Source organism: Entelurus aequoreus, linkage group LG10, assembly GCF_033978785.1.
Source record: "Entelurus aequoreus isolate RoL-2023_Sb linkage group LG10, RoL_Eaeq_v1.1, whole genome shotgun sequence".
In the NCBI taxonomy this organism is placed as follows: Eukaryota; Metazoa; Chordata; class Actinopteri; order Syngnathiformes; family Syngnathidae; genus Entelurus; species Entelurus aequoreus.
The window spans coordinates 37075807-37103687 of record NC_084740.1 but is presented as its reverse complement, the minus strand read 5'-3'; the positions used below and the strand labels follow the sequence as shown (position 1 = coordinate 37103687).

General features: G+C 38.1%; 2 protein-coding genes across 2 annotated transcripts in view; one reads left to right on the top strand and one right to left on the bottom strand.

Moving 5' to 3' along the window:
- Nucleotides 1-20408, bottom strand: part of LOC133658553 (latent-transforming growth factor beta-binding protein 4) — a 154281-nt gene extending 133873 nt beyond the window's left edge. Inside the window, exon 1 of the mRNA XM_062060723.1 lies at nt 20394-20408. The gene's annotated coding sequence lies outside the window, so the exon portion shown is untranslated. The remainder of the gene's footprint in view (nt 1-20393) is intronic.
- On the top strand, nt 288-19075 carry LOC133658555 (interleukin-1 receptor accessory protein). Its single transcript, XM_062060726.1, has 12 exons — nt 288-642; nt 6101-6192; nt 6639-6831; nt 9467-9550; nt 9639-9846; nt 9920-10088; nt 10151-10222; nt 10317-10443; nt 11773-11921; nt 11992-12135; nt 16659-16802; nt 17901-19075. Exons 1-12 carry the CDS (start codon nt 566-568, stop codon nt 18254-18256), a joined length of 1815 nt encoding a protein of 604 aa, XP_061916710.1. The 5' UTR covers nt 288-565; the 3' UTR covers nt 18257-19075.
- Nucleotides 20409-27881: the final 7473 nt, after the last annotated feature.

Here is a 27881-nt window from a genome sequence, read left to right as displayed (position 1 = left end):
ATTGATTTATTTTATTATTTCATTATTAATTTATATAAATAAACATTGATTGATTGAATTTGCTAAATAATACATGTAAAACGTTAATACATTACTTATTTAAAACGTATTTATTTAGTTTTGTCCCATTCAGCCCTCCATACTGGATCGCACCATGTTAGTGATGATGAATAGGGGTGTCTTACTTTGTTTGGAAACATCATTTCAGTTACTTCAAGCTTTGTCAACGTGGAAGTAAAACAATACACACAAATGTTATTAAGAATGTTCATCTTCCGGATTCGGATTAAAAGTGGTTTGTCTAGTAACGTGTTGTGTACCTAATGATGTGGCCACTATCTGTGTGCTGTTAAGTAGTACACGAGTATGCGTGTAGGCGCGTGTGTTGTGGGAAATCCCACTAACAAAAAAATCAATGTTGCAACATTGAGGAGGAGGCGCTACTACCGGAATACACTCAAACTTCCTCCCTCTCTCTCTCACACACGCTGTGTATAATCGTTGGATCTTTTCAACGCTTTTTGGTCATTTTCAATGCCACTGGAAGCAGCGTGTGTGTGCGCGCATGCGTGTGTGTTCCTCGCACAGGAAGTACTTGAAGACACGCCGACTTCCAGCCTGTGTTTCCAAGTTGGAGTCCATGTAAGTTAACGTTTGTTTTGATCATTTTCTCTATAGAGTCTGGCACTGCTCCATTGTCTTCTGTCAGGTGTTACTGGATGTCAGTGCCCAGCGCTAATAGAAGACTAGTAGTAAAGTAGACTAAATGATGCTTTTGAAATAGGAGGGAGCCCAGCCCATCTTTTATAACTCAAATGTGTTAGAGTTGCAATACATGAAGCTGAAGCTAACTTGAATCCTTTAAATAAGTTAATTTAGGGTGCCTAGTTTGACTTGTGATATTGGCATTAAAAAATCAAATGATATAATGCTGAAAAGTACTATTTATCCATCCATCTTCTTCCGCTTATCCGAGGTCGGGTCGCGGGGGCAGCAGCCTAAGCAGGGAAGCCCAGACTTCCCTCTCCCCAGCCACTTCGTCCAGCTCCTCCCGGGGGATCCCGAGGCGTTCCCAGGCCAGCCGGGAGACATAGTCTTCCCAACGTGTCCTGGGTCTTCCCCGTGGCCTCCTACCGGTCGGACGTGCCCGAAACACCTCCCTAGGGAGGCGTTCGGGTGGCATCCTGACCAGATGCCCGAACCACCTCATCTGGCTCCTCTCGATGTGGAAGAGCAGCGGCTTTACTTTGAGCTCCTCCCGGATGGCAGAGCTTCTCACCCTATCTCTAAGGGAGAGCCCCGCCACCCGGCGGACGAAACTCATTTCGGCCGCTTGTACCCGCGATCTTGTCTTTTCGGTCATAACCCAAAGCTCTTTACCATATGTGAGGATGGGAACGTAGATCGACCGGTAAATTGAGAGCTTTGCCTTCCGGCTCAGCTCCTTCTTCACCACAACGGATCGATACAGCGTCCGCATTACTGAAGACGTCGCACCAATCCGCCTGTCGATCTCACGATCCACTCTTCCCTCACTCGTGAACAAGACTCCGAGGTACTTGAACTCCTCCACTTGGGGCAAGTTCTCCTCCCCAACCCGGAGATGGGACTCCACCCTTTTCCGGGCGAGAACCATGGACTCGGACTTGGAGGTGCTGATTCCCATCCCAGTCGCTTCACACTCGGCTGCGAACCGATCCTGTGAGAGCTGGAGATCTTGGCCAGATGAAGTACTATTTAACTAAATGAAAATTAAATAATACCATTAAAAAACAGTGGATTAAGAATCAGTTGTCATTATGACATACATCTGTTAAAAAGAACCACAAAGAAGGTGGCCAACGGACGTGATGTAGAGCTACTTCCGGTCCTGGCGCAGGAATCATAATTCATGAAGATGTAAAACTACAATATGGACGATTTCTTAAAGACAACTAAAAAACTACAATATGGACGATTTCTTAAAGACAACTAAAATCGCCGCAAACTGATATGACGTAGTCCTACTTCCGGTCCTGACCTATGAAACGTGAAGGATTATAATGTAAAACCACAATATGGCAGATTTCCTAAAAACTACTATAATGGCGGCGAACAGATATGACGTAGACTTACTTCCGGTTCTGGCCTATGAATCATAAATTATAATGTAAAGCTACAATATGGTAGATTTCCTAAAAACTACTAAAATGGCGGCGAACAGATATGACGTCCTGAGATAGGACTCATAAATTATTATGACGTAAAACTACAGTATGGCAGACTTCTTACGGATATGACGTAGACCTACTTCCGGTTCTGACGTGGGAATCATAAAGCATTAAAACTACAACATGGCGTATTTCTTAAAAACTACTAAAATGGCGGTGAACGGACATGATGTACAGCTACTTCCGGTCCTGGCGCAGAAATCATAATTAATTATGACGTAAAACTACAATATAGGCGATTTCTTAAAAACAACTAAAATCGCCGCAAACGGATATGACGTAGACTTACTTCTGATCCTGACGTAAATCATTATGACGTAAAACTACAAAATGGCGTATATCTTAAAAACTAATAAAATGGCGGCGAACGGATATGATGTAGACCAGGGGTGCTCACACTTTTTCTGCAGGCGAGCTACTTTTCAATTGATCAAGTCGTGGGGATCTACCTCATTCATATATATATAATTTATATTTACTTATTTATGAAATATATGTTTTGTTAACAAATTAAAGGTGTTTAATGATAATGCAAGCATGTTTAACACATATAGTTAATATTGTTAATAAATTAAAGGTGTTTAATGATAATACAAGAATGTTTAATACATATAGTTAATATTGTTAACAAGTTAAAGGTGTTCAAAGATAATACAAGCATGTTTAACACATATAGTTAATATTGTTAACAAGTTAAAGGTGGTTAATGATAATACAAGCATGTTTAACACATATAGTTAATATTATTAACAAGTTAAAGGTGTTCAAAGATAATACAAGCATATTTAACACATATAGTTAATATTGTTAACAAGTTAAAGGTGTTTAATGATAATACATGCATGTTTAACACATATAGATTCCTTTCTTTCATGAAGACAAGAATATAAGTTGGTGTATTACCTGATTCTGATGACTTGCTTTGATTGGAATCAGACAGTGGTGCTGATAACGTCCGCATTTTCAAATGGAGGAGAAAAAAAGTCCTCCTTTCTGTCCAATACCACATGAAAGTGGTTGGTTTTTGTCATCTTATTTGTCCAGCTTCCATACTCCTTTGTATACACTTTACAAGAAATACATTGGCGGCAAACTCCGTAGCTTGCTAGCTTGTGCACGCCAGCTTTCTGAGACTCTTAGCGCAGGCAGGATGAAGCAGAGCTTTTATTGTGAAGGCAGGAACTGTGCAGTCGGTCTTTGGAGTTTTGACAACAGGTATGGCGCCAGAGTCTGTTGAAATAAAAAGTGTTTCTCGCCTTCCTGTCTGTAATTTTTTCTTAATGAGCTGGCAGCAGCCAGCGTCATCTCAGAAGACCCTCGGTTGCCGTGAATGTCAATCAAGTGACGGAAGTGACGTCATAGTGAAGATTTATGATCGCTCATTTTTAGGACTATTTTTTTAATGCCTGGCTGGCGAACGACTGACACAACCTCCGCGATCGACCGGTAGATCGCGATCGACCGGTAGATCGCGATCGACCGGTAGATCGCGATCGACGTAATGAGCACCCCTGATTGTAGACCTACTTCCGGTCCTGACGTAGGAATCATAAATCCTTATGACGTAAAACAACAATACGCCGTATTTCTTAAAAACTACTAAAAATGTTGGCAAACGGATAAGATGTAGACCTACTTCTGGTTCTGTCCTATAAATCATACATTTTTATAATGTAAAAGAACAAATATGGCAGATTTCTTAAAAACTAATAAAATGGTGGCAAACCGATATGACGTAGACCTACTCCCCGCCCCCTGACTTCCCGCTGACCCCCCCACGATCCCGCGCTAGCCCCTCAAAACAGATGGGCCCAATTACCAGTGATGCCTTCATTATGGGTAAAAGGTACAATTCTCTGAAAAGTATTAACATACAGTATGTGGTCCATTGTCTCATGTGTACAATTCATTCAATTCATCCCCTCATGCTCATTGATCCACTGCTTAATTGAGTTTCAAGTGGATGTGATCAGCAAAAACCAAGTCCTCCATCATCCTGACCCAGAGCCGCCGCTGGATATATCTCCAGCCAGGACAGCCCTTTGAGACACTTGTGATTTAGGGCTATATAAATGAACATTGATTGATTGATTGATTGACTCGAACACTGCTAAGTGCTTACAAGCCATCACTAACACTGCGCACTATGGGTGACAGTGAGTATATTGGGGGAATACAGATCAAGGTGCACAGAGCGTGATCTGCGTATAGGGAGGAATAGGGATGGCTACCAAATTCAGTACTTATATAGGCACCAACCGAATTCAGTCGGTACTACCGGGTATCGACAGGGGCGTGAGAAAACAATGCATAAGTCTTCAGCTAAGTGCCATGTACGTACAATAAAACAGTTGGTGTGTAATAAGTACATTAGCGTATAAACACTTTGTAGGGCGCAACATAACACATTCAGCTTCCTGGAAAAAGATACTTCCCAGTAAGACAACATACCGTACCACAGTTAGCCTGCAGTACAGTACTGCCATCTAATGTCTTGAAAGTGCAACTGCATTGCAAATGACACTCCAATGGTATATGAAAACAAAATATAAGAACTGGACAGCACAGTTGTCATAACCAGCTCTTTTTCAAATGTTACATTAAAAAATTAACAATTTACCTTTATCAACACACACAAAACTACCGAAAATTAGAACCGGTGAGTACCGGTATTGATTCTCTGGTCCTGGGTAAATAAATTATAAATGGGTTATACTTGTATAGCGCTTTTCTACCTTCGAGGTACTCAAAGCGCTTTGACAGTATTTCCAAATTCACACACTGATGGCGGGAGCTGCCATGCAAGGCGCTAACCAGCACCCATCAGGGGCAAAGGGTGAAGTGTCTTGCCCAAGGACACAACAGACGTGACAAGGATGGTAGAAGGCGGGGATTGAACCCCAGTAACCAGCAACCCTCCGATTGCTGGCACGGCCACTCTACCAACTTCGCCACGCTGTCCGCATTGGTACGGTATCGGTTCAAACGTGAAAGGTACCTATCCTCTCACCATTATTCTATCAAATTATCTAACCAGTTATTAAATGTGCATGTTTGACAGAGAGCGTCATGAAACATTCACTTGTAATGTCGTATTCTTACTCTAATTTACCTAATAAAGCCCCAAAAAATATTGCGTGTGAGACAAAAAGACATAAAAAAAATTTCAGAATGTGGAGGACCACTTTTCATATTTTCAAAATGTTAGTCATCATTTTTGCGCTTCAGAAACGTCTATGACTTTAGTTCCAGGCTTCTTCTGTTTGTTTGATATTGTAATTACTGCCACAAGTGGTGGAAAAGTGTATTACATCTGCAGCCCATACGGACCACAGCTGAGAAACAGTTTTTGTTTTTCACTCACGGCCCAACAAAGCTCCCCAGCCCTTAAATGCTGCAATGTACCGTACATAAAAGTATAAAGACAAAGCGTATTATTATTATTTTTTAGTACAGTATCAACTTTTCGGTCCTTTTTCTTAACATTGTGCCTTTTTTGCTGTCTTTTTCCCAATGTGGTTTGCTGATTTTAAATGTACTATAAATGCAAGTCAGAGGCCATGACCCCATACGCCGCAGTTTGGTACACGGTACAGTACATCAAAAAGAGAAAGTCACGTGACGAACATGGCGATGGTGTCATTAGGTGGAGAATTGAGGATGAGGCTCGTTGTCCCATGCATCCATCTCGTCTCCATAACGACCTCTGATTTAACGCCCGCCTCAGCAGTTGGTGCACGTGTACAGTGCACGCGTACACACACACACACACACACACACACACATTCATACACACACGCGTGAACTGCTCCTTGGCAGGTCGTTGTTTGATCCTCTTCTGTGGCCGGTCATGAGTGGAGACTGTATGATAAAACACTGTCTCATTTCAGGGCAGCCTTCATCTTCACTCTCCTCTTCCTCCGCCTCTCTGTCGTGGTTGCCATGGCAACGCCAGCCATCCGTGAGTCCAGTGGCCCGTCAGGTAGGGTGACGAACGCCGTACTGTTTCTCCATCAAAGTGTACAAATCATTGGTACTTTAACTTAACTTACTAGATGTTTAAGCCACACATGAGCCACAGAGTGGCATCGCCAACTAGTGGTATGACGTGCACATTACGCGCTTTTAAATGTTTTTTTGTAGGTCTACGTCAGCTTTGATTGTTTTTTTAAATGTTGTTACTAGGTTGTCATTGTGTAAAATATGGTTTTATTTTAACTTAATTTTTAACATGTTTATGCATCAGGTAAAGCTTCATTTAACAGGGTTGGGTGTGTTATGGATTGAGTGCTAGGGAGGGTTTTAATGGGAAGACAAATACGCCGCATGGGAAAAGTTGACAGGTCAATTAGACACACACAACATGCACACAAAGTGCACCTTGCCGCCATTAATCGCAGCATTCCTCGTGTTGCTGCCGTTCAAAAGGAACCTGCTACGACTGGGGGGAGTCCACCCTGGGGAGGGTCTCCGTCCTGGAGGGGGAGGCGGGCTGGCTGTCCTGTCCGCTCTTCCTCCACCCCTCCCTCTACAACTACTCTTCCTCCCAGAAAGCAGGACATAATCTGGTGTGGTACCGCCTTCCCGACGGACATGACCTGGAGCAGCCAATCACCTACAGGTAACCTTTGACCCGTAGCTTGTGGCTGAGAACCACAACGGGACCCCAAAGTTTGGTTTAGCTTTTGAGGCTGTTTATGTTTCCACCAAGTGCTGCACACTGAAAAATCAAAGCATGCGAGGGCCATTTTCGAAACAGGTACAATATATCGATTTTTTTAACCTTTAGGGTTCCCCTTAAGTTTGGTCCCGGGGACCCGGAAGGGTGTCCGTCGTAAAAATGTTAAAAATTAAGTCATATATTATTTTTTCTTAAATATCTCGATCAATTTCAGGTCTGTCAGTATATAGTTTTAATTTTTTTTAAGTTTTATGCACTTTTTAATGACAAAAATATGCAACATTTTCCCTTAAAAAATTTCAAAGTAGAATATTTCATGTGATTAAATTGATCAAAAATTCATAACATTGATTTTAATTCATTATTACCTTTTTAAGCAAAAAAAAAAAGTCCCACTAAAATTCTCGGGATTCTAAAAGAGCCCCACTCATAAAAGTGTTAAAGAAATGGTCATACTTTTTTTTCAACTCTTAAAGGGGAACTGCACTTTTTGGGGCAATTTTGCCATACAATCCTTATGAGAGACAAGAAGACAAAAGGTTGTTTTTTTTGCAGTCTGACATGTAAAAACCAGCTCGTTCTAGGTGGCAAGCAATGCAGTTAATAGGAGCAATCCATTCTACCTCTAAATCACTTTAAAAATGCATTCAATAACTGCCAACAATACTTCATTTACGTTCCGTAACCTGTATAATAACCAAGCTGTAGTGACATTGTTATTGTAAGAGCGAATACTGAGGAACTGTTTTGCTATCGTAACACATCCGCATGCTTCGATATTAGCCATAAAGCAGCTACGGAAAGACATAAGCTAGCTACGACGTCAGCACCCGAATCGCGTTTGAGTTTGTAATGCACAACACTGCGATAGGACACCAATCTGTACTGACTGACAAACATGAACAATCATATTACAGTATCTGTGAAATATTAGCTCACATTTCATGTTTTGTTTGTACACAGCTAGCTCAACAGCATGACGTGCTGCGTGTATCATGATCAATATTACAGGGACTCACTCGACGGACAGTTGTTCGTCCGGTCAAGCTGACCGGGGACATTTTTTCCGGTTTGTTTTGGGTAAGCATGCCATTTATGTCAAAATAGCTTAGCTCCAAGTTCCACATGTACAGTGTCAATGTCACACCGACCTCACTCTTTCAGCTTCTGTCTGCTCCAACGTTTCACCCTTCTTTGTAGAAGCAGTAGTTCATCCTCCGTATATTCAGCTTCAAAAAGATAAGGTTGTGAATCCTCATTCGTCCAAAAATAGTCGTCTTCAATGTTTCTTACCAAGTCTGCCATGGTTAGAACATGGTTTGTTGCCAGAAGTCGGAAGTGAGCTGCTATGGAAACGAAAATAAATGCGCTGAGGAAATCAGAACAAAAAAGACCAAAATACGGTAATTATAGTACATATTACATATTGTTATGAATAGAGGTGGAATCTTTGGGCACCTCACAATTTCGATTACGATTCAGGAGCTAGATTCGATTAAAAATCGATTATTGATACATCTTTAATTTATGTACTGTATATTAATGCAGTTTTACATTTCTTTTCGTTTCACTAAATAAGCATTCGTCAGATGCAACTTTTAAAAAGAGTGCATTTGTAATAAGAAATACTTAAATTAATTCACATCACATTTAATACATTAATGGAAATATGTGCAAAACTGGAACATAAGTGCCCTAAAATAAAGGAGCTGGTCGGATCTCTTGGTGAAGTGGCTCGCTGCAGTCAGCCAAATTTTAGGACTGTCTGCATTACCGGTACTTTATTTACAATAAATACATTGATTATTTAACGTCTACTAATCAATTCTAAATTTGTCCATGTCCGAATTGCAAAGCATCTAAAAATAGATTATTTCCCCCACCTCTAGTTATGAACGTGTCTGTTACTACATCATATAAGTAGACTTGCAGTGTGTATATAAAATGCTAATGGCGGGCTTTGAATGCCACACATTAGCCACATTTTGCAAGCATTTTTTATCATTCTTAAAATCATAAAAACATTTGACTTTTGTCTCTCATAATGATTGTGAACAGTAGACAAAATTCCAAAAAAAGTGTAGTTCCGCTTTAAGTCTCTAGATCAACTTCAACTATATCCATCAATTATAAGTATTTATTTTTTCATGTTTGTTTGATGCACTTTTGGTTAGAGAAATCGTTGTTTTTTATGTGGCAATAACACAAAATATGCAATAATTTCCCTAAAAAAATATTTCAAAGTGGAATTTTTGATGTGAAGTAATTGGAGCCTTAAATAGGTCAATAACACAACATTGGTTTTGATTCATTATTGTGTTTGAGCAATTGCTGCTACAAAGAAAAACAGCGTGCATTGCAGTTTTTTCTGGTAATAGTCAACATTGCAACTTGTTCTTGTTACATATCACCTGTTTGCTCTTTTAATACAAATTTTTGTTTTTTTAATAAGATCTTTAGAAAATTTAAGTCAAAAGTTAAAAACATTTATCTGCAGGCGGCAAATGTCCCCCGGGCCACACTTTGGACATTCCTGGTTTTAGGTTTCCACATGTGTTGTTGTGGTGTGTTGCAGCGCGCAGCTCAGCAAAGAGAGGGAGAGGTTGTGGCTGCAGCCGGCCGTCGCCAACGACACGGGCCAGTACACCTGCATGCTCCGGTCAGAACCACGCCTGACATTGTGTCTCCCTCTAAACACCCCAGAATGCTTTGCTTTGACGTCCGCTTCGTTGTCTCGCCTGCCGCAGCAACAAGTCGCACTGCAGCAAGATGGCCGTGCGTCTGGCGGTGTTGCGACGCAAAGAGGCGTCCGTGGGCTCCGAATGCGATCTGCCGGTTGCCACGGCAGCCGGTCAGGTGGTCATTCCTTTGCAGTGGGGCAAGACAATGGACTGCCCGGACTGGCAGGATGCTAAAAACATGTCAGACAGTCCACCTACTGTCACCTGGTACCATGTGAGATAACTGTTTTGTTTGCATTGGCTCTTTGTTGACGACCTCCACCAAACTAGGTGTGTGTGTGTGTCAGGAGTGCCAACAGCCTGAGCGGTGGACGAGTGATCGTGAACAGAAGGATGTCGGTCTTCAGATCCACTTCATGGTTGACCAGTACCAAGGCCTCTATTACTGTCGAGTGCACTACCAGAGGGCGGGCCGAGCCTTGGTCTTCACCAGGAGCGTCAACGTGACCGCCGTCTGTAAGACCGCCTGTGACATCGCACACGCTCGCACGAGGCTGAGGTCATTTGTGTGCTTTTAGATTCACCGCGCCTACCTAAAGAGCCCAGCGTCCTCCAGCCGACACAAGACCAGGTCTTCACTGTCAAACCAGGTGAGTAAACCGCTCTGAGATGTAGCGTTGGAATTGCGCCAGTCCTGGAACTTTTCTGACACTCCTCGTATTTGTTCTTCTTTCCTCCCCTCAGACTCGGACGTGCGTCTGGTCTGCAGAGGAAAATTTCCCTATCTGGACTCGGCTTGGGACATCTGGTGGACCATCGATGGAAAGACGCTGGAGGATCTGGCCGACACGAGATTCTCCAGAACCAATAAGTAAGACTAGTCTTTACTCTGTAATGGGAAAGTATTCCATCCAAACTGGGCCAGAATCTGCGCAGACGTTCTGAGTTTTCCTCCTTTTTGGCAGTTTGGAGCGTGCATTATTACACTGCCCAGTAACTTCCCTCCTTCCTGATTGGTCCATTTAAACGGCAACTGTCTCCTAGTCCGAGCAGATTTGAGGGAAACCGTTACCGTCAAACGGTGTGTTCCTTCCAGGGTTTCCGGGATCATTAAAAAGCATTAGAAGTCATTAAATGGATTTTGCAAAATTTAAGGCCTTAAATGACATTAAATATGATGTCCAGAGGCATACATTTTTTTTGTACAATTGTAGGCCTGGGCGATGGTCAAAAGGTCAATTAATTTAACAATAAATGAAATACGTCCATCTGTTTCTTTTCTTCCTCTCTGGCTTTCAAAATGGATACAAGAGGTCTCACTCTGTGACAGCAGAATTAAATGAACAGAGTGAGGCCTCTTATCAGTCATCTACAATCTTTGTCAGTACGAGCAGGCAGGACCGCCATGGCTTCCATACGCGGACATCGCCTTGCTAGCGAAAAGCACTGGTAAGTAACAAAAGTCATGATTATGATGCCAAATGTTCCTGAGTGGGAATATTTAATCTTCAAACTGAACGAGCAACACTAGTCCATCGACACGGACCAACGAGCAGTGCATACAATATATATATATATATATATATATATATATATATATATATATATATATATATATATATATATATATATATATATATATATATATATATATATATATAAAATTTAACATAAAATACATACTGAACATTTTTATTTTTCACAATTACCGTATTTTCCGGGCTATAAGCCGTGCTGGTATATAGGCCACACCCACTACAATTTGAAAAGGAAAAAAAGTTTTTTCATATATTAGCCGCACCGGACTATACCCCGCAAGTTTGAGAATTACTGCTATACATGATAAAAGGTGTCTAATTTATTGATGCTTTGATGTCATAGTGCTACGTAGTATGCTTATTTCCTCACAATGTGACCAAATGTTTCTATTTTATAGGGAATTATGTAATGGATTATTTTGTCCAAATTATTTTTGTCTGATGTCCTTCAGAAGAAACAGTTTGATGGTAACAATTTCTTATGGATTGGCTCTGATCAGGAGATAAAAAAGTGTTTAAAGTAACCAATCAGAAAAGAGGGCCAAAGAAAGGGCCAAAAGTGAGGAACTACGCATGCGGATTTTGGCACTGCTTTGACGCTATAACGGAGTCTTGGTGCCCTATTCTCTGCTGGACTGTCCAGGTCTTGTGTTTGCTCGCAGGCAGGTGAGCTACGACTACGGGGACCGCATAGAGGAGAGCGTGTTGCTGATCCAGGACTTTCGCTCTGAAGACCTGGCGAAGACGTTCAACTGCTCCGTGAAGAACGAGCGAGGCTTCCACACCCGCAGAGCACATCTGCAGGAGGAGGGTAATACAGGACACACACTTCCTTTCACAGTAAGCCTGTAATGACAAGGACTTTTAATGTGTTGGATCAGTGTCTTTGCCCTCGGTGGAGCTGGGTTGTGGTCTCGCCGTGACGCTGGTCCTCATGCTCGTCCTCTTTGTGGTCTATCACGTCTTCTGGCTGGAGCTGCTACTACTTTACCGCTCCTGGTTTGGCACTGACGAGCGCTATACAGGTGAGCGTCGCCCGGTCGATGTCACAATGTCCAGCTGTAGCACGCAAAGGACACAAGTATAGGCACACGCCTATTCATGGTTAGACTCTAGTCCTAAGTTGTCCCTGAATTCTTCATCTTAGACTTTTTCAGGTCTTTAAAGGGGAACATTCGCAATCCATACGTGAGACCAGAACACACGTCTTTCTCTTTTTTTTGCATTTGTAAATAGTAAATAAAAACTACTAGCAAGAGGCGGCTAACAGGATATTGTCTCATTTGTTTATAAAGCGCTCTAAAAAAAAAACTCCAATGTTTTATATATGTACATGCTGTAACAATGTACACTACCGTTCAAAAGTTTGGGGTCACCCAAACAATGTTGTGGAATAGCCTTCATTTCTAAGAACAAGAATAGACTGTTGAGTTTCAGATGAAAGTTCTCTTTTTCTGGCCATTTTGAGCGTTTAATTGACCCCACAAATGTGATGCTCCAGAAACTCAATCTGCTCAAAGGAAGGTCAGTTTTGTAGCTTCTGTAACAAGCTAAACTGTTTTCAGATGTGTGAACATGATTGCACAAGGGTTTTCTAATCATCAATTAGCCTTCTGAGCCAATGAGCAAACACATTGTACCATTAGAACACTGGAGTGATAGTTGCTGGAAATGGGCCTCTATACACCTATGTAGATATTGCACCAAAAACCTGACATTTGCAGCTAGAATAGTCATTTACCACATTAGCAATGTATAGAGTGTATTTCTTTAAAGTTAAGACTAGTTTAAAGTTATCTTCATTGAAAAGTACAGTGCTTTTCCTTCAAAAATAAGGACATTTCAATGTGACCCCAAACTTTTGAACGGTAGTGTATGTAATGTACCGGTAGTAACCGGCACATACATAATAACGGGGACGGCGTGGCGATGTTGGTAGAGTGGCTGTGCCAGCAATCGGAGTGTTGCTGGTTACTGGGGTTCAATTCCCACCTTCTACCTTCCTAGTCACGTCCGTTGTGTCCTTGGGCAAGACACTTCACCCTTTGCCTCTGATGGCTGCTGGTTAGCGCCTTGCATGGCAGCTCCCTCCATCAGGGTGTGAATGTGTGTGTGAATGGGTAAATGTGGAAATATTGTCAAAGCGCTTTGAGTACCTTGAAGGTAGAAAAGCGCTATACAAGTATAACCCATTTATCATTTATTATAACGTCTAATATTTACGTATTTTGGTCATTTCATCATACCAAAACTTCTCTCGAGTGCATTGATTTCACAGAGTGCATAGCAACGAACGCTACTTCTGTCAACAACATCACTAATCATGGCAGACTTCATGAGAGCCAAAGACTACTTTGGGACAAATACTGACCCAGAAGCTTATATTTTTGAGCCTGAATATATGGAGGAAGAGCTACAAGTTTTAAAAGCTGAGTCACAAGCAGATCCAGCTCTAGTGAAACACTAGGCATCATGTAGCAGTAGTGCTAAACAAGAAATACTAACTAAGCACATAACAAAACATTGACTTACAATGTCATGCATTAGCTCATACAACAGGGGTTTAAAACTACTTTTCATGAGGGCCACATCGCATTTATGGCTGCCCTCAGAGGGCCGTTTGTAACCGTTAATATTTGAATATACGGTAAATGTTACGGATTAGCCTCATGATATTATTGCACAATTGCCAATACATTCGATTTTATATATATATATATATATATATATATATATATATATATATATATATATATATATATATATATATATATATATATATATATACGCACATATATATATAGTATAGTATAGTGTATATATATATATATATATATATATATATATATATATATATATATATATATATATATATATATATGTGTGTATATATTTTACGTACACTGTAAAAAGAAATCTGTAGATTTTACTGTAAAAACATGCAATGGAGTTTACCATAACATTTACGATGGTTTTTACAGGATATTACTATAAATGGAAACATCTATGGTTGTTGTTTTTACAGTGTATTGTAAATTGAAAAAAATAAATAAATAAAATAAAACATTTTAAAAAAAGGAAATGGAAAAATTGTAACATTTTTTACGCAAAAATATTAGCGAATGAACTATGTGTTTACCATAAAAATGATTTACATTTTTACAGTGTACAATTTGGTAACTTTTTTTAAAATTATGAGTCAAGAAGGTATTTAAATATTTATTTTTATTTTATCAAAAAAAATGTTTGGAATATATGGTAATATAATATATGTTGAAGTATTAGATAATATTAACTGAAAGATTGCATGCAGCAAATGTATTTTTTTTAACTGCTGTCAAATACTCATTATTGTTGACAGCCCTCAGTTTTTTCTGTCAAAATGGAAAGAACGGATACATTTAGTAGGAAAAGAAAGTACCGTATTGACTATTATTTCCAGGATTTCGTGGGCCATATAAAATGATGTGGTGGGCCAGATGTGGCCCTTGGGCCTTGAGTTTGACATCTGTGTCTATTCATAACAATGTCGCTAATACTTGGTTAATATGCAGGTCACGACATGTAAATGTTGGTGGCGGTTTTGGGGCGTTTTTTTAAGAGCGCTTAATATATGGAGTAAACTTACCGCCAAAATTCCACAAACACGCACAAACGTTTTTACTCACACGCCCAACGACTCGCAAGTAAAAAGAAACAACAATTTTCTTCAATTAAAAAAAACGATTGGCAAGTATAAAAACAATTTTCTTCAAGTTAAAAGTAATATTCCACACACTTGCACTCAGAGCAGCTGTAATTCGCACTCTACAACTACAGGTGGTGCTGCTGAGTCAATTTAAGGCCGTCAGAGCTACTGGTATTTGCGCATGGTGCCTTCGCCAAAAGTAGCAAGGAATAAGAAGCAGGATGACGGGTAAAATGGCGGACAGGAGAAAGGGAAACAATCATGTAAATCATGTAATGTTCTATATTAATGCCTTTGTTTTTAGTTATGCTTGTCATGGTCAGCTGGGAAGAAACAGTAGCTCTGACTGTCTTAAATTGACTCAGCAGCCCCACCTGTTGCCAATTAAGGGACAATTGCATGTGGCTCTGAGTGCAAATGTGTGGATCGCGCAGGGTGGAATATTACTGCCAAAAGTTTGAAGAAAATTGTTTTTATACTTGCAAGTATTTTTCAATTGAAGAAAACAGTTTTGTTTTTTACTTGCGAATCGTTTTTTTAATTGACAAAAATAGTTTTTATTCTTGGGAATCATTTTTCAATTGAAACATTTTTTTTTTGTTTTACTTGCGAATCTTATTTTTACTTGCAAATCTTTTTTTTTGTTTAATTGAAGACATTTTTTATACTTGCAAATCTTTTTTTATTTGAAGAAAATACTTTTTGTACTAGCGAAAAAACATTTTAATTGAAGAAAATTGGGTTTTTTTTACTTGCGAATTGTTTTTTTAATTGACAAAAATTGTTTTTATTCTTGGGAATCATTTTTCAATTGAAAATTTTTTTTTTTGTTTTACTTGCAAATCTTATTTTTAGTTGCAAATTATTTTTTTTAATTGAAGACATTATTTATACTTGCAAATCGTTTTTTATTTAAAGAAAATAGTTTTTATACTAGCGAAAAAACATTTTAATTGAAGAAAATTGTTTTTATACTTGTGAATCGTTTTTTTGTTTGAAGAAATTGTTTTAATAATTTCGACAAAAAAAAATTAATTGAAAAACCTTTCTTTTTTTTTTACCTGCGAATCTTTTTTTAATTGAAGAAAATAGTTTTTGTTCTTGGGAATCATTTTTTTATTAAAAACATTTTTTTTTTTTACTTCCCAGTCTTATTTTTAACTGAAGAAAATTGTTTTTTATTTGAAGAAATTTTTTAAACTTGCAAATCACTTTTTTTAGTTGAAGAAAATTGTTTTTTCCATCCATCCATTTTCTACCGCTTGTCCCTTTCGGGGTCACGGGGGGAGCTGAAGCCTATCTCAGCTGCATTACACTAGCAAAAAAAAAAAATAATTGAAGAAAATAGTTTTTATACTAGCGAATTGTATTTTTAATTGAAGAAAATAGTTGTTATACTTCTGAGTCGTTTTTTTGTTTGAAGAAAATAGTTTTTTACTTGTGAATTGTTTTTTTTAATTGAAGAAAGTTGGGTGTGAGTAAAATCATTTTTGTGTGTTTGTGGAGTTTTGGCAGTAATTTCACTCACAATTTCAGGCGGAATAAATGACTTCCAATTATCTGAATTGTTGGCCGCCTTTTGCTAGTAGTTTTTTTACTCTTTAGAACTCAGAGAAAAGAGAAAGACATGGTCTTGTCTCACATTGGGATTGTGACTGATGGGCGGAAAAGAAAAGTGTAGTTCCCCCTTTAAAAGGCATGCTTGGAGGAGTTTAATGTGGTGGGGAAATTTTGTGAAAAAATAGACAACATTTCTGTGTGTGTGTGTGTGTGTGTGTGTGTGTGTGTGTGTGTGTGTGTGTGTGTGTGTGTGTGTGTGTGTGTGTGTGTGTGTGTGTGTGTGTGTGTGTGTGTGTGTAGATGACAAGGAGTTCGATGTTTACATCTCGTATGCCAGAAACAGCGAGGAGGAGCAGTTTGTTCTGCGGACGCTCCGTAGAGTCCTGGAGAACGAGCTTGGATACACCGTGTGTATCTTTGACCGGGACAGTCTACCGGGCGGGAGTGAGTCCATACACACGCGCACACATTTTTGTATTTGTTACCTTCTTGGGACCTCTGAAAAATGCCTACCTCTTTAGGACCACCCTTTCTAGATATATAAAGATGTGTATTTACAACATTAATAATATGTACATACTATGCAAATACTGTATAACAATATACAATATTGTTGTGAAAAATGAGTTGGAATTTCACAAGAAAAAGGTCACAATTTCACAAGAAAAACTTAGAATTTTGGCAGTACTATAATAAAAGTCGTCATTTTACTCAACGCAAGTCAACATTTTACAAGAAAAACTGAACATTTGTGCAATATTATGATAAAAGTTGGAATTTTACTCAATAACAGTCGCAATTTTACAAGAAAAGCTTAACATTTTGGCAATTTTATGAAGAGTGGTAATTTTGTTCAACAAAAGTCACAATTTTATAAGAAAACTTTAAAATGTTGGCAATATTATAATCTGAATTTTACTTGGCAAAATTATGACAAAAATCATAATTTTACTCATAATGTCACAACAACAAAAATTGGCAATATTGTGATGTCAGAATTTTATATGACAAATGTCACCGTTTTGCATTAAAAAGTACTAATTTTACATAAAAAAGTAATAAATCACGAGAAAATATTGCAATATTACAGAAACAGAAAGAATCTGAGAAAATGTTCCCAATTCTATGAGAAAAAAGTTGACATTGTGAGAAAAAGACTGCTTTTAGTTATTTTTTATTTTTGTTTGTAATTGTTTTTTTATCTTAATTTTTTACTTCATTATTACAGTATGTCTCTATATACATATTTAAAATTTCAATTTCTTACACACACTTATTACTTATGTTGACCAGAGGGGGAGCACTTTTAAAAGCGACACACAGTCAATTAGAAAAATCCCTCCTTTTTGGGACCACCCTCATTTTGATAGATTTCACCACCAGGGGTGCGAATGAGACATTCTCTATTAGATGCAATGTTATTGGGACCATGATTTATGTCATCACTTGTTCACACCTCCTCATATGGAAGCTACTTTTCCGGTAGAAATACAAAAACACACACACACACACATCCATCATTAACCCCTCATGTCCCCACAGCCATCACAGATGAGACTCTAAGTTTCATAGCTCGTAGTCGGCGCCTCCTGGTGGTGGTCGGCCCCGGCTACGCCTCCCAGGGCTCGCAGGCCCTGCTGGAGCTGAAGGCTGGCATCGATGGCGTGCTGGGCGGCCACCTGCGGGTCATCCTGGTGCAGTACAAGCCGGTGCGGCGGCAGGACTGGGTCCGGGAGCTGAAGAGGACTCGTGTGATCCTGGCACTGGTGCGCTGGCAGGGCGAGAAGTCGAAGGAGCTAACGTCTCGCTTCTGGAAGAAGCTGAGGGTGGAATTGCCCGTCAGGAGGGTGGGCTCGGAGGAGGCGGGGCTTATGTCCAGTGGGAGCAGAAGTGATTGATCCGCTGGACTTGACCAGAAACCATCGTCATCGGTAACAACAGCAAAGAGCGTCAGCCTGCTGGAGCGTCGTCACAGTTACGCACAGCTCCGTCAGCAAGTTGCCTTGCGAGGAGGCGGCTAGACTTCAGCGTGTGGCCTCCGGTGCCGTGAGGTGGCGAGGGAGGCGATCGGAGTCGCAAGGGTCGTGCTTCTGCTTGCGGCTGAGCAGCTGGTCCTCTCACTCGGACCTGGCTTCTTGGAACCACATCCTGGCGGCACCAGTGAGGTCGGACCACAAGCACACAGACCGACGCAGGGGCGTGACGGCCACAAAGGCGGAGTCAAACAGCATGGAGGCGGAGCCACAGAACAGCACAGCCTTCTCAGTGTGTTTTGGTTTTGTTACGGTGCCACAATGTAGAATACAAACGCACAGGCGAAACTGCGCCCATCAGACTCCTCATACCCTAAACTCCGCCAGTCAGTCCAACTCCAACCACCTTCATAAAAAAACTTCGCCCATCATGAACTTTGTAACTTAAACCAAACTCTTTTCTCAACATTAAAATATATTTGCATGCTGTTAAAGGATCCGCAGGAGAGTTTCACTTATTGTTTTCTAGCAATAGAATATTTAACAACAAGTTTGTCTTGTGGATCCCCGTAATACTGATTATGAAACTGATCAGTGCTAGTCTCACTTGATGTGCTAATATATTTTCTATTTAACGGTCAAGTGTTGCTGATAGGGGGCAGCATTGTACCACAAATGTGTGTCAACCTGAGCACAGCTTTGAATAAATACTTTAGCTAAAATAAAGTTTCAAACTGCAAAGTCGAAATTCTTTCATGAGCTAAAATGGGCTCTGATGTTAATGTTTGTTTGACTGATATGAAAAAACATATTTGCTCTTGTAAGTTCGTTTGCTAGCTTTAGCATATTATCATAGCACACCAAAGTGACTTATTTTCTCTTATAAATTAGCTTGCTTTTTGATTGATTGATTGAAACTTTTATTAGTAGATTGCACAGTACAGTACATATTCCGTACAATTGACCACTAAATGGTAACACCCCAATAAGTTTTTCAACTTGTTTATGGTCCACCTAAATCAATTCATGGTAAGTTAGCTTGCTATCATAGCACAACCAAGTGACATATTTGTTCTTGTAAGTTAGCTTGCTAGAATCAGCATGCTATCATAGCACAACAAAGTGACATATTTTCCCTTGTAAGTTAGTTTGTTAGCATTAGCATGCTATCGTAGCATGACAGAGTGACTTATTTGCTCTTGTAAGTTAGCTTGCTGGCGTTAGCTTAGTATAATAACACAACTAAGTGACGTACTTGCCCTTAAAAAGTTAAAAGTACCAATGATTGTCTCACACAAACTCGGTGTGGTGAGATTATCCTCTGCATTTGACCCATCACCCTCACCCCCTGGGAGGTGAGGGGAGCAGTGAGCAGCAGCAGTGGCCACGCCCGGGAATTATATTTGGTGATTTAACCCCCAATTCCAACCCTTAATGCTGAGTGCCAAGCAGGGAGGTAATGGGTCTGCTAGTAATGGGTCCCGATACTAGTTATCCTTACCTTAGCACAACCATCCATCCATTTTCTACCAAGTGTCATATTTGCCCTTGTAACTTAGCCTGCTAGCATTAACATGTTATCATAGCACAACTAAGTAACTTCTTTGCCTTTGTAAATTCACTTGCTAACATTAGCATGCTATCCTAGCACGACAAAGTGTACTATTTTCCCTTGTAAGTTAGCTTGTTAGCATTGGTATGCTGTAATATCACAACAAAATTACTTTGGCCTAACAATTTAGCTTGCCAGTGTTGGCATGCTAAAGTAGCGCAACAAAGTGACATATTTGCACTCGTAAGTTAGTTTGCTAGCGTTATTAGCATGCTATTATAGCACAACTGGTTTAAATGTAACTTAAATACTGGGTTTCACTATGTAAAGCGCTTTGAGTCATTAGAGAAAAAGCGCTATATAAATATAATTCCCTTCACAACCAAGTGATGAAGCCTCAGCGAAGCAGTTTACCACTTCCTGCCGAAACCAAACAACGATAGCTCATTTCCTTTCTGCTAGCTCGGGTTTCTCCGACACAAAAGAGCGTTTCCACGACACGGTACCTACTCGGGTTGCCTTGGCGCCGCCCCAGCCCTCCTTGGCGTTCTCTCTAGGCAAGGTCAGAGGTCAAGTGGAGCTCTGAATGAAGTAGAAAAAGGGGATTAATTAATTAATTGTTTTATGACGTCACGTTTAGGTTAGCTAGCTGCATTCGTCTTTTGAGGGTATTTTGTGATGAGAAACCAAACGTACTTTCTTCGTGGACATTTGAGCGTGGACTGGAATGTGGCAACCAGACCTGGATCGACTGGTTATTATAATCCCAGTGCTTCACCTCGTTCACTTACACGCTTTAAACACGCGTATGCTGCTATTTGATCCTCTCAACTGAAAACGCACTTTGTCGGAATTTCCCCTCGCAGATTAATATAGTATTTGTGATTCTTTCCTCCATTTTAATTCTCTGCTCTATCTTATACGGCTTAGAATTACAAACTCCATTAAATATCACGCAGATCTGTTAGCGTTAGCTTTATGTCCAGCTGTAAGACACAGGAAGTAAACAAACTCAACAGGACAGGGTAAAAGGTTGAATAAGCTCAGCTTCGACCATACTTGCCAACCTTGAGACCTCCAATATCGGGAGGGGGGGGTGCGTGTTTGGGGCGGGGGGCGTGGTTGGGGCGTGCCCAAGGGCGTGGTTAAGAGGAGAGTATATTTACAGCTAGAATTCACCAAATCAAGTATTTCACATATATATATATAATATATATATATATGTATGAAATACTTGACTTTCAGTGAATTCTAGCTATATATATATTTTATTTAATTTTTTTATTTTATTATACATATAAATAAAAGACATACTTGAATTTCAGTGTTCTGCAGGCTATCCGGTAGGTGGCAGTATTGTCCTGTTTCAGAGTGTCACAACATTGCTGTTTACGGCAGACAAACTGCTTTACGGTAGACTAAACGTGACTGCTGTTGTTGTGTGTTGTTACCGCGCTGGGAGGACGTTAATGAAACTGCCTAACAATAAACCCACATAAGAAACCAAGAACTCTCTCTGCTTGTTGTGCACTCTACTCTCTAAAAGCCGTAGATGTTATGACGTCATTGGGCAGGCAAGCTGCTGGGAAAGCGGACGTGTGAACGGCTGTCCCCACTCAGGTCCGCATTGAGCTGGAGGGGGCGTGGCCTCCAGCTCCGGCTGAATACCGGGAGTTTGTCGGGAGAAGGGAGGTTGTCGGGAGAGGCGCTGAATACCGGGATTCTCCCGCTAAAAACGGGAGGGTTGGCAAGTATTGCTTCGACCTACTCCTTTTCAGACAAACAGAACGACCATTCCACTGAATCAGTGTTATTAGCGTCCCCCCAATTACTTTTTTTAAATACATTTCCAAATTTAAAAAAATATTACCTAAGTTGGGGGTCAGCATCCCTCGGCTCTCGAGCCGCATGTGGCTCTTTAGTGCCGCCCTAGTGGCTCCCTGGAGCATTTTTAAAAAAGGATTGAAAATGGAAAAAGATCGGGGGAAATAATTGTTTTGTTTTAGTATGTTTTTTGTTTGAGAACAAACATGACACAAACTTTCCCAATTATTAGAAAGCCCACTGTTTAATATGTTTGTGTGTATGCTTCACCGATGACAGTATTTGGTGAACATTGTTTTGTCCTACTAATTTTGGCGGTTCCTGAACTCACCATAGTGTGGATTGTGACGCAACAGTTTGTTTACAGGTAAAATCTTCCACTCCTTCTTTGTCTCATTTTGTCCACCAAAAGTTTTATGCTGTGTGTGAATGTACAAAGTTGCACTTTGTTGATGTTATTGACTTGTTGGAGTGATCATCAGGCATATTTGGTCAGTGCATGACTGCAAGCTAATCGATGCTAACATGCTATTTAGGCTAGCTGTGTGTACATATTGCATCATTATGCCTCATTTGTAGGTATATTTGAGCTAATTTAATATCCTTTACTTTTATCCTCTTTGTATATAATTTAGTTTTGCATGTCTCATGACACATTATCTGTATGTAATATTGGCTGCATTTCAGATAGTTGTTTGTGTGCCATGTTGTTCCAGACCACAGAAAACATTACCTAGCTTGCCAAAGATTGTAATAAATTCATTAGAAGACGACAGCCTAGCGCTTCCTTTAACTTGGACACACACATCTATACTTTTGGCCATTAAAAGCCAGTCATTTCCAGGAGTTATCTCAACTTCTGAGTAGCCTCTGATTTACTAATGGTTTATAATGTTGTAAAAATGTGTAGAATAAATATTAAATTTAAACATTTCTGTCACTGAAGATTTGCGTCAGCCTGCGACCTAAAGTAATTTTGATAGTAGGCTAATATAGCTAATATAGACACTTACGTCATGTGTTACCTTCATTATAAGACTTATATACAGCTTTTAATTTTTTGTGTCTCCAGACAGATTAGTTTTTTGTATTTTTGGTCCAATATGGCTCTTTCAACGTTTTGGGTTGCCGACCCCTGACCTAAGTGATGAATGAAATGTAAAATATCAATTAACTATTTTCAACACTGGAAAACAACCATGTGTTGCCTATTCCTGCTTCCTAAAATGAGACTTTACTATGAAATATAATGAACTAAATCATTCAGAATTAATTTTTTTTGTTTACATATTGGTGTTACTCCTCATGCCATGTATACTTAACCTTTATTTTCCTTAAAAAATATTAATTTAAGTCACTTTAATCATGTATCTGGGTTTTCACCTTAACGTTACCCCTCTGAAAAATGTTGATATTGGAAAATGAGTCCACTCATTTATTTTTCTGTATCCATAATATACTATGACTTGGAGAAGGAGCTGGGGGGTTAAAATAAATTTTTAAAATGTTTTTAAATATATGTATATATATATATATATATATATATATATATATATATATATATATATATATATATATATATATATATATATATATATATATATATATATATATATATAATTATTTTTTTAAATATATATATATACATATATATACACATTATATATATACTGTATATATACACATACATATACATACATATATATATACATATATACACATATATATATACATATATACACACATATACCGTACATACATATATACATACATACATATACACATATACATACATACATATACATATATATACACATATACATACATATATATATATATATATATACATATATATACACATATATACACATATACATACATATATATATATACACATATACATACATATATATATATACATATACATACACATTAACATACATATATATATATATACATATACATACACATATACATACATATATATATACATATATATACACATATACATACATACATATATATATACTTTATATAATTATTATTTTTTTAATATATATATATATATATATATGTATATATACACATTATATATATACTGTATATTAACACATACATATACATATATATATATACATATATATATACACATATACATACATACGTATACATATGTACACATATACATACATATATATACACATATACATACATACATACATACATATACATACATACATATACATATATATACACATATACATACATATATATATATATGTATGTATATGTGTATATATAATATATATACATATATACACATATACATACATATATCATATATATATATATATATATATATACATACATATATATATAATATATATATATACATACATGTATATATATATACATTTATTTATTTATTTGGTTAAATCACTGGAATGTGCTCAGTGTCAACATACTATTGGCATAAATGCTAACTGGCTATATTTCCTTTTTTTGCTTATTTTAAGTTAAAACTCACTCCTGAATTTTTTTTTACACTGATTTTTTATATACAGAATTTTTTTTTCACTGATTTTTTTAAGCACTGAATTTTTTTACATTGATTTTTTTATACACTGAATTTTTTTACACTATATATATACTGAATTTTTATACACTGAATTTTTTACACTGATTTTTTATACACTGAATTTTTTTACACTGATTTTTTTACACTATTTTTATACACTGAATTTTTTTACACTGTATTTTTATACACTTAATTTTTTTCCACTGTATTTTTATACACTGAATTTTTTTTACACTGATTTTTTTATACACTGAATTTTTTTTACACTGCATTTTTATACACTGTATTTCTATACACTGACATTTTTTTTTTACACTGAATTTTTTTACATTTACACTGAATTTTTTTACACTGATTTTTTATACACTGAATTTTTTTTATACTATTTTTATACACTAAATTAAATGTCGATTTATGAAAGTAAGGCCTACATTTTCTAATTGGCTAAATGGGTTACAATTATCAATCAAATCCTGGAGAATGATTAAGAGTACAAAAGCCCTTAAATTGATATCCTTGTTAAAAACATTTAAAGCAGGCCTGGGCAATTATTTTGACTCGGGGGCCACATTTAGAGAAAAAAATGTGTCTGGGGGCCCGGTATATCTATTTTTAGGAACACTAATACAAAACCTCACAATAATGTTTGATTGAATGCTAAAAACGTTATGACAGACGGCCTTAAAAAACATAATGGAATTTTACATTTTTCTATGAAGGATAAAACATTGAATATTGACAAAATATGAATGTCACATCCCCTTTCGATCGACATTTTACAATCTCAAGTGAAACGCAACAAAAATGCAACAAACAGTGAAATATGAACGCGAAGGGTACAAAATAAACCCACCTACAATCTGATACATCTGATATTTGCTGAATTTCCCCCAGGGATCAATAAATTGCTTTCTATTCTCTATATATTAGTGATGGGTCCGGCAACACCGATGCATCGGCGCATGCGTCGAGCTCATAGAGCAAAACCCTGTGTCGGTGCGCGTACCGCTTTAAGAAAGTCACGTGACCGATCATGAGCTGTTTCGGTCACGTGACCGATACGCGAACTGTGTCGCACTGACGCCTCCTCTGTGCCCTGTGAGCGGGTCTTTTCTACAGCCGGAGAAATAATAACTAAGAAGAGAAATAGTCTATAATTTAATACGTTGGAAAAACAGTTTTTTTTAAATAAAGATGTGTAAAAAAAAATAATTTTTAATTCCCAGTCGACAAGCATTCTCATTCACAACACATTCTCTTAGATTTCCATGTTATGATACATGTTCACATTATTTATTGACTGTATCTAAAAAAGATAAAAATATATATTTTTATTTAAATGAAGATATGAAATAATCCTAAATGAAATACAATGACTTGGTTTATATTATTGTATATACTAGGTCATAAAATCAGTGTCAGTTGAGTCGGTCCATAGGTTGCCTGTAGGGATTTTTAATGTCCAGCAGATGTCAGTATTTAGTGACACAGTATCAATACAGTTTTGCAATGTGTCGAAATGCTTCATGACGCCTCATCAACCCATCACTACTATATATCACTAAGCTTTAGAACTTTGTTGTGAAAATCTCCTTCCGCGTCTGTGGAAACGCTTCCCGCCCACACTGCTTGGTGCCTCGTCTGAGCTGCTGTGACGTAGATTACCATACTAACTAATTAGATGACCATAGTAACTAATTAGATTACCATAGTAACTGGTATTTCATCCATAAACGCAGATTCCAACCATTGAAATACTTCGTATAGTTGAAGACTTCCGGTCATTAGAAAACATCACTACATTTCCATCTTAAAGATCTAAAAAAAATGATTTGGGAATGTCCGGCGGGCCAGATTGAAAAGCTCAACGGGCCACATGTGGCCCCGGGCCTTAATTTGCCCAGGTCTGATTTAAAGTGATATAGGTAGCCCTTTTTTTCATTTTTTTTTTCATGTTTTTTAGTAATATTACTATATCTGTATTTGCTTTAGTTTTCTTTACTTGATGTTGAAAGTGCCTTGACTTTTGTGTGAACTATAAATGTATGTTTGTTGTTCAATATAAAAAATAAAAAAAAATTTAATTATAAAAGTTTCGACTTCAGTTCACTTAAAGTGGAGAAAATTATTGTAAATGTTGTGTTTACAATTATTAACATTGTATCAAACAAAACATTGTATATGATATTCCTCTGCCATGTGACTAGCATATGTGCTAGCAAGCTAGCTTAGCTGAGATATTTCCTCTCAGTTGTTGAATATTCACTTCTAGTACAACATCGCCAACATGGCTAAGTCATAATTACTACTATCTGGCGACATGACTCATTAAACATGTTTATTTATTACTACTCACGTCAGCCATGATGTGTTAGCCGGCTGATGGCTTCTGGCAGACAGCGGGTTGCCATCATGTGGGCGGGGCTGAGCGATGATTGGGGGGTTCATGTGCGGATCATGTGACCTGCCTCCACTTGACTGACAGCTGATGACCCCGCCCACTTGTCCTCCGACATGTTGCAAAGTTTGACACATTTCAACATAGACATCTTATAAGGGTGCGCCGCATCGAGCGCTACTGCGTACTGGCGCTGACGAGACGCGGGGCCGCCATCTTGGAGTGGTGATCCGCTCCACTCAGTGCAATTCATTTGGCAGGAGCAATGAACTGTCAGCGCATTTAATTAATTTTACCTCACTGAATACCACTGATTTTCACGCGCTTTTTGTCATACGTGTAGCTATGATAAAGGGCACATGTTTGATTATTCATAGTTTGTTTAACAGTAATAGAATATTCTTATATGCTATAAGTGACCAGACGTCCGAGATCAAAACTGGGAATATAATCCCAGAGAAGGGGAAAAAACGGTCAGCAATTTTTAAATTGAATAAACAATATGATTAGGTTATATATACATGCGTATATCTTACATAAACAATGTATGAATACATTAGATTAGGGATGTCCGACAATGGCTTTTTTGCCGATATCCGATATCTGATATTCCGATATTGTTCAACTCTTAATTACCGATACTGATATCAACCGATACCGATATATACAGTCGTGGAATTAACACATTATTATGCCTAATTTGGACAACCAGGTATGGTGAAGATAAGGTCCTTTTTTTAAAAAAAAATAAGATAAATAAATTAAAACATTTTCTTGAATACAAAAGAAAGTAAAACAATATAAAAACAGTTACATAGAAACTAGTAATTAATGAAAATGAGTAAAATAACTGTTAAAGGTTAGTACTATTAGTGGACCAGCAGCACGCACAATCATGTGTGCTTACGGACTGTATCCCTTGCAGACTGTATTGATATATATTGATATATAATGTAGGAACCAGAATATTAATAACAGAAAGAAACAACCCTTTTGTGTGAATGAGTGTAAATGGGGGAGGGAGGTTTTTTGGGTTGGTGTACTAATTGTAAGTGTATCTTGTGTTTTTTATGTTGATTTAATTAAAAAATTAAAAAATGTAAAAAAATAAACCGATATCGATAATAAAAAAAACAGTACCGATAATTTTCGATATTACTATTTAAAGCATTTATCGGCCGATAATATCGGCAGGCCT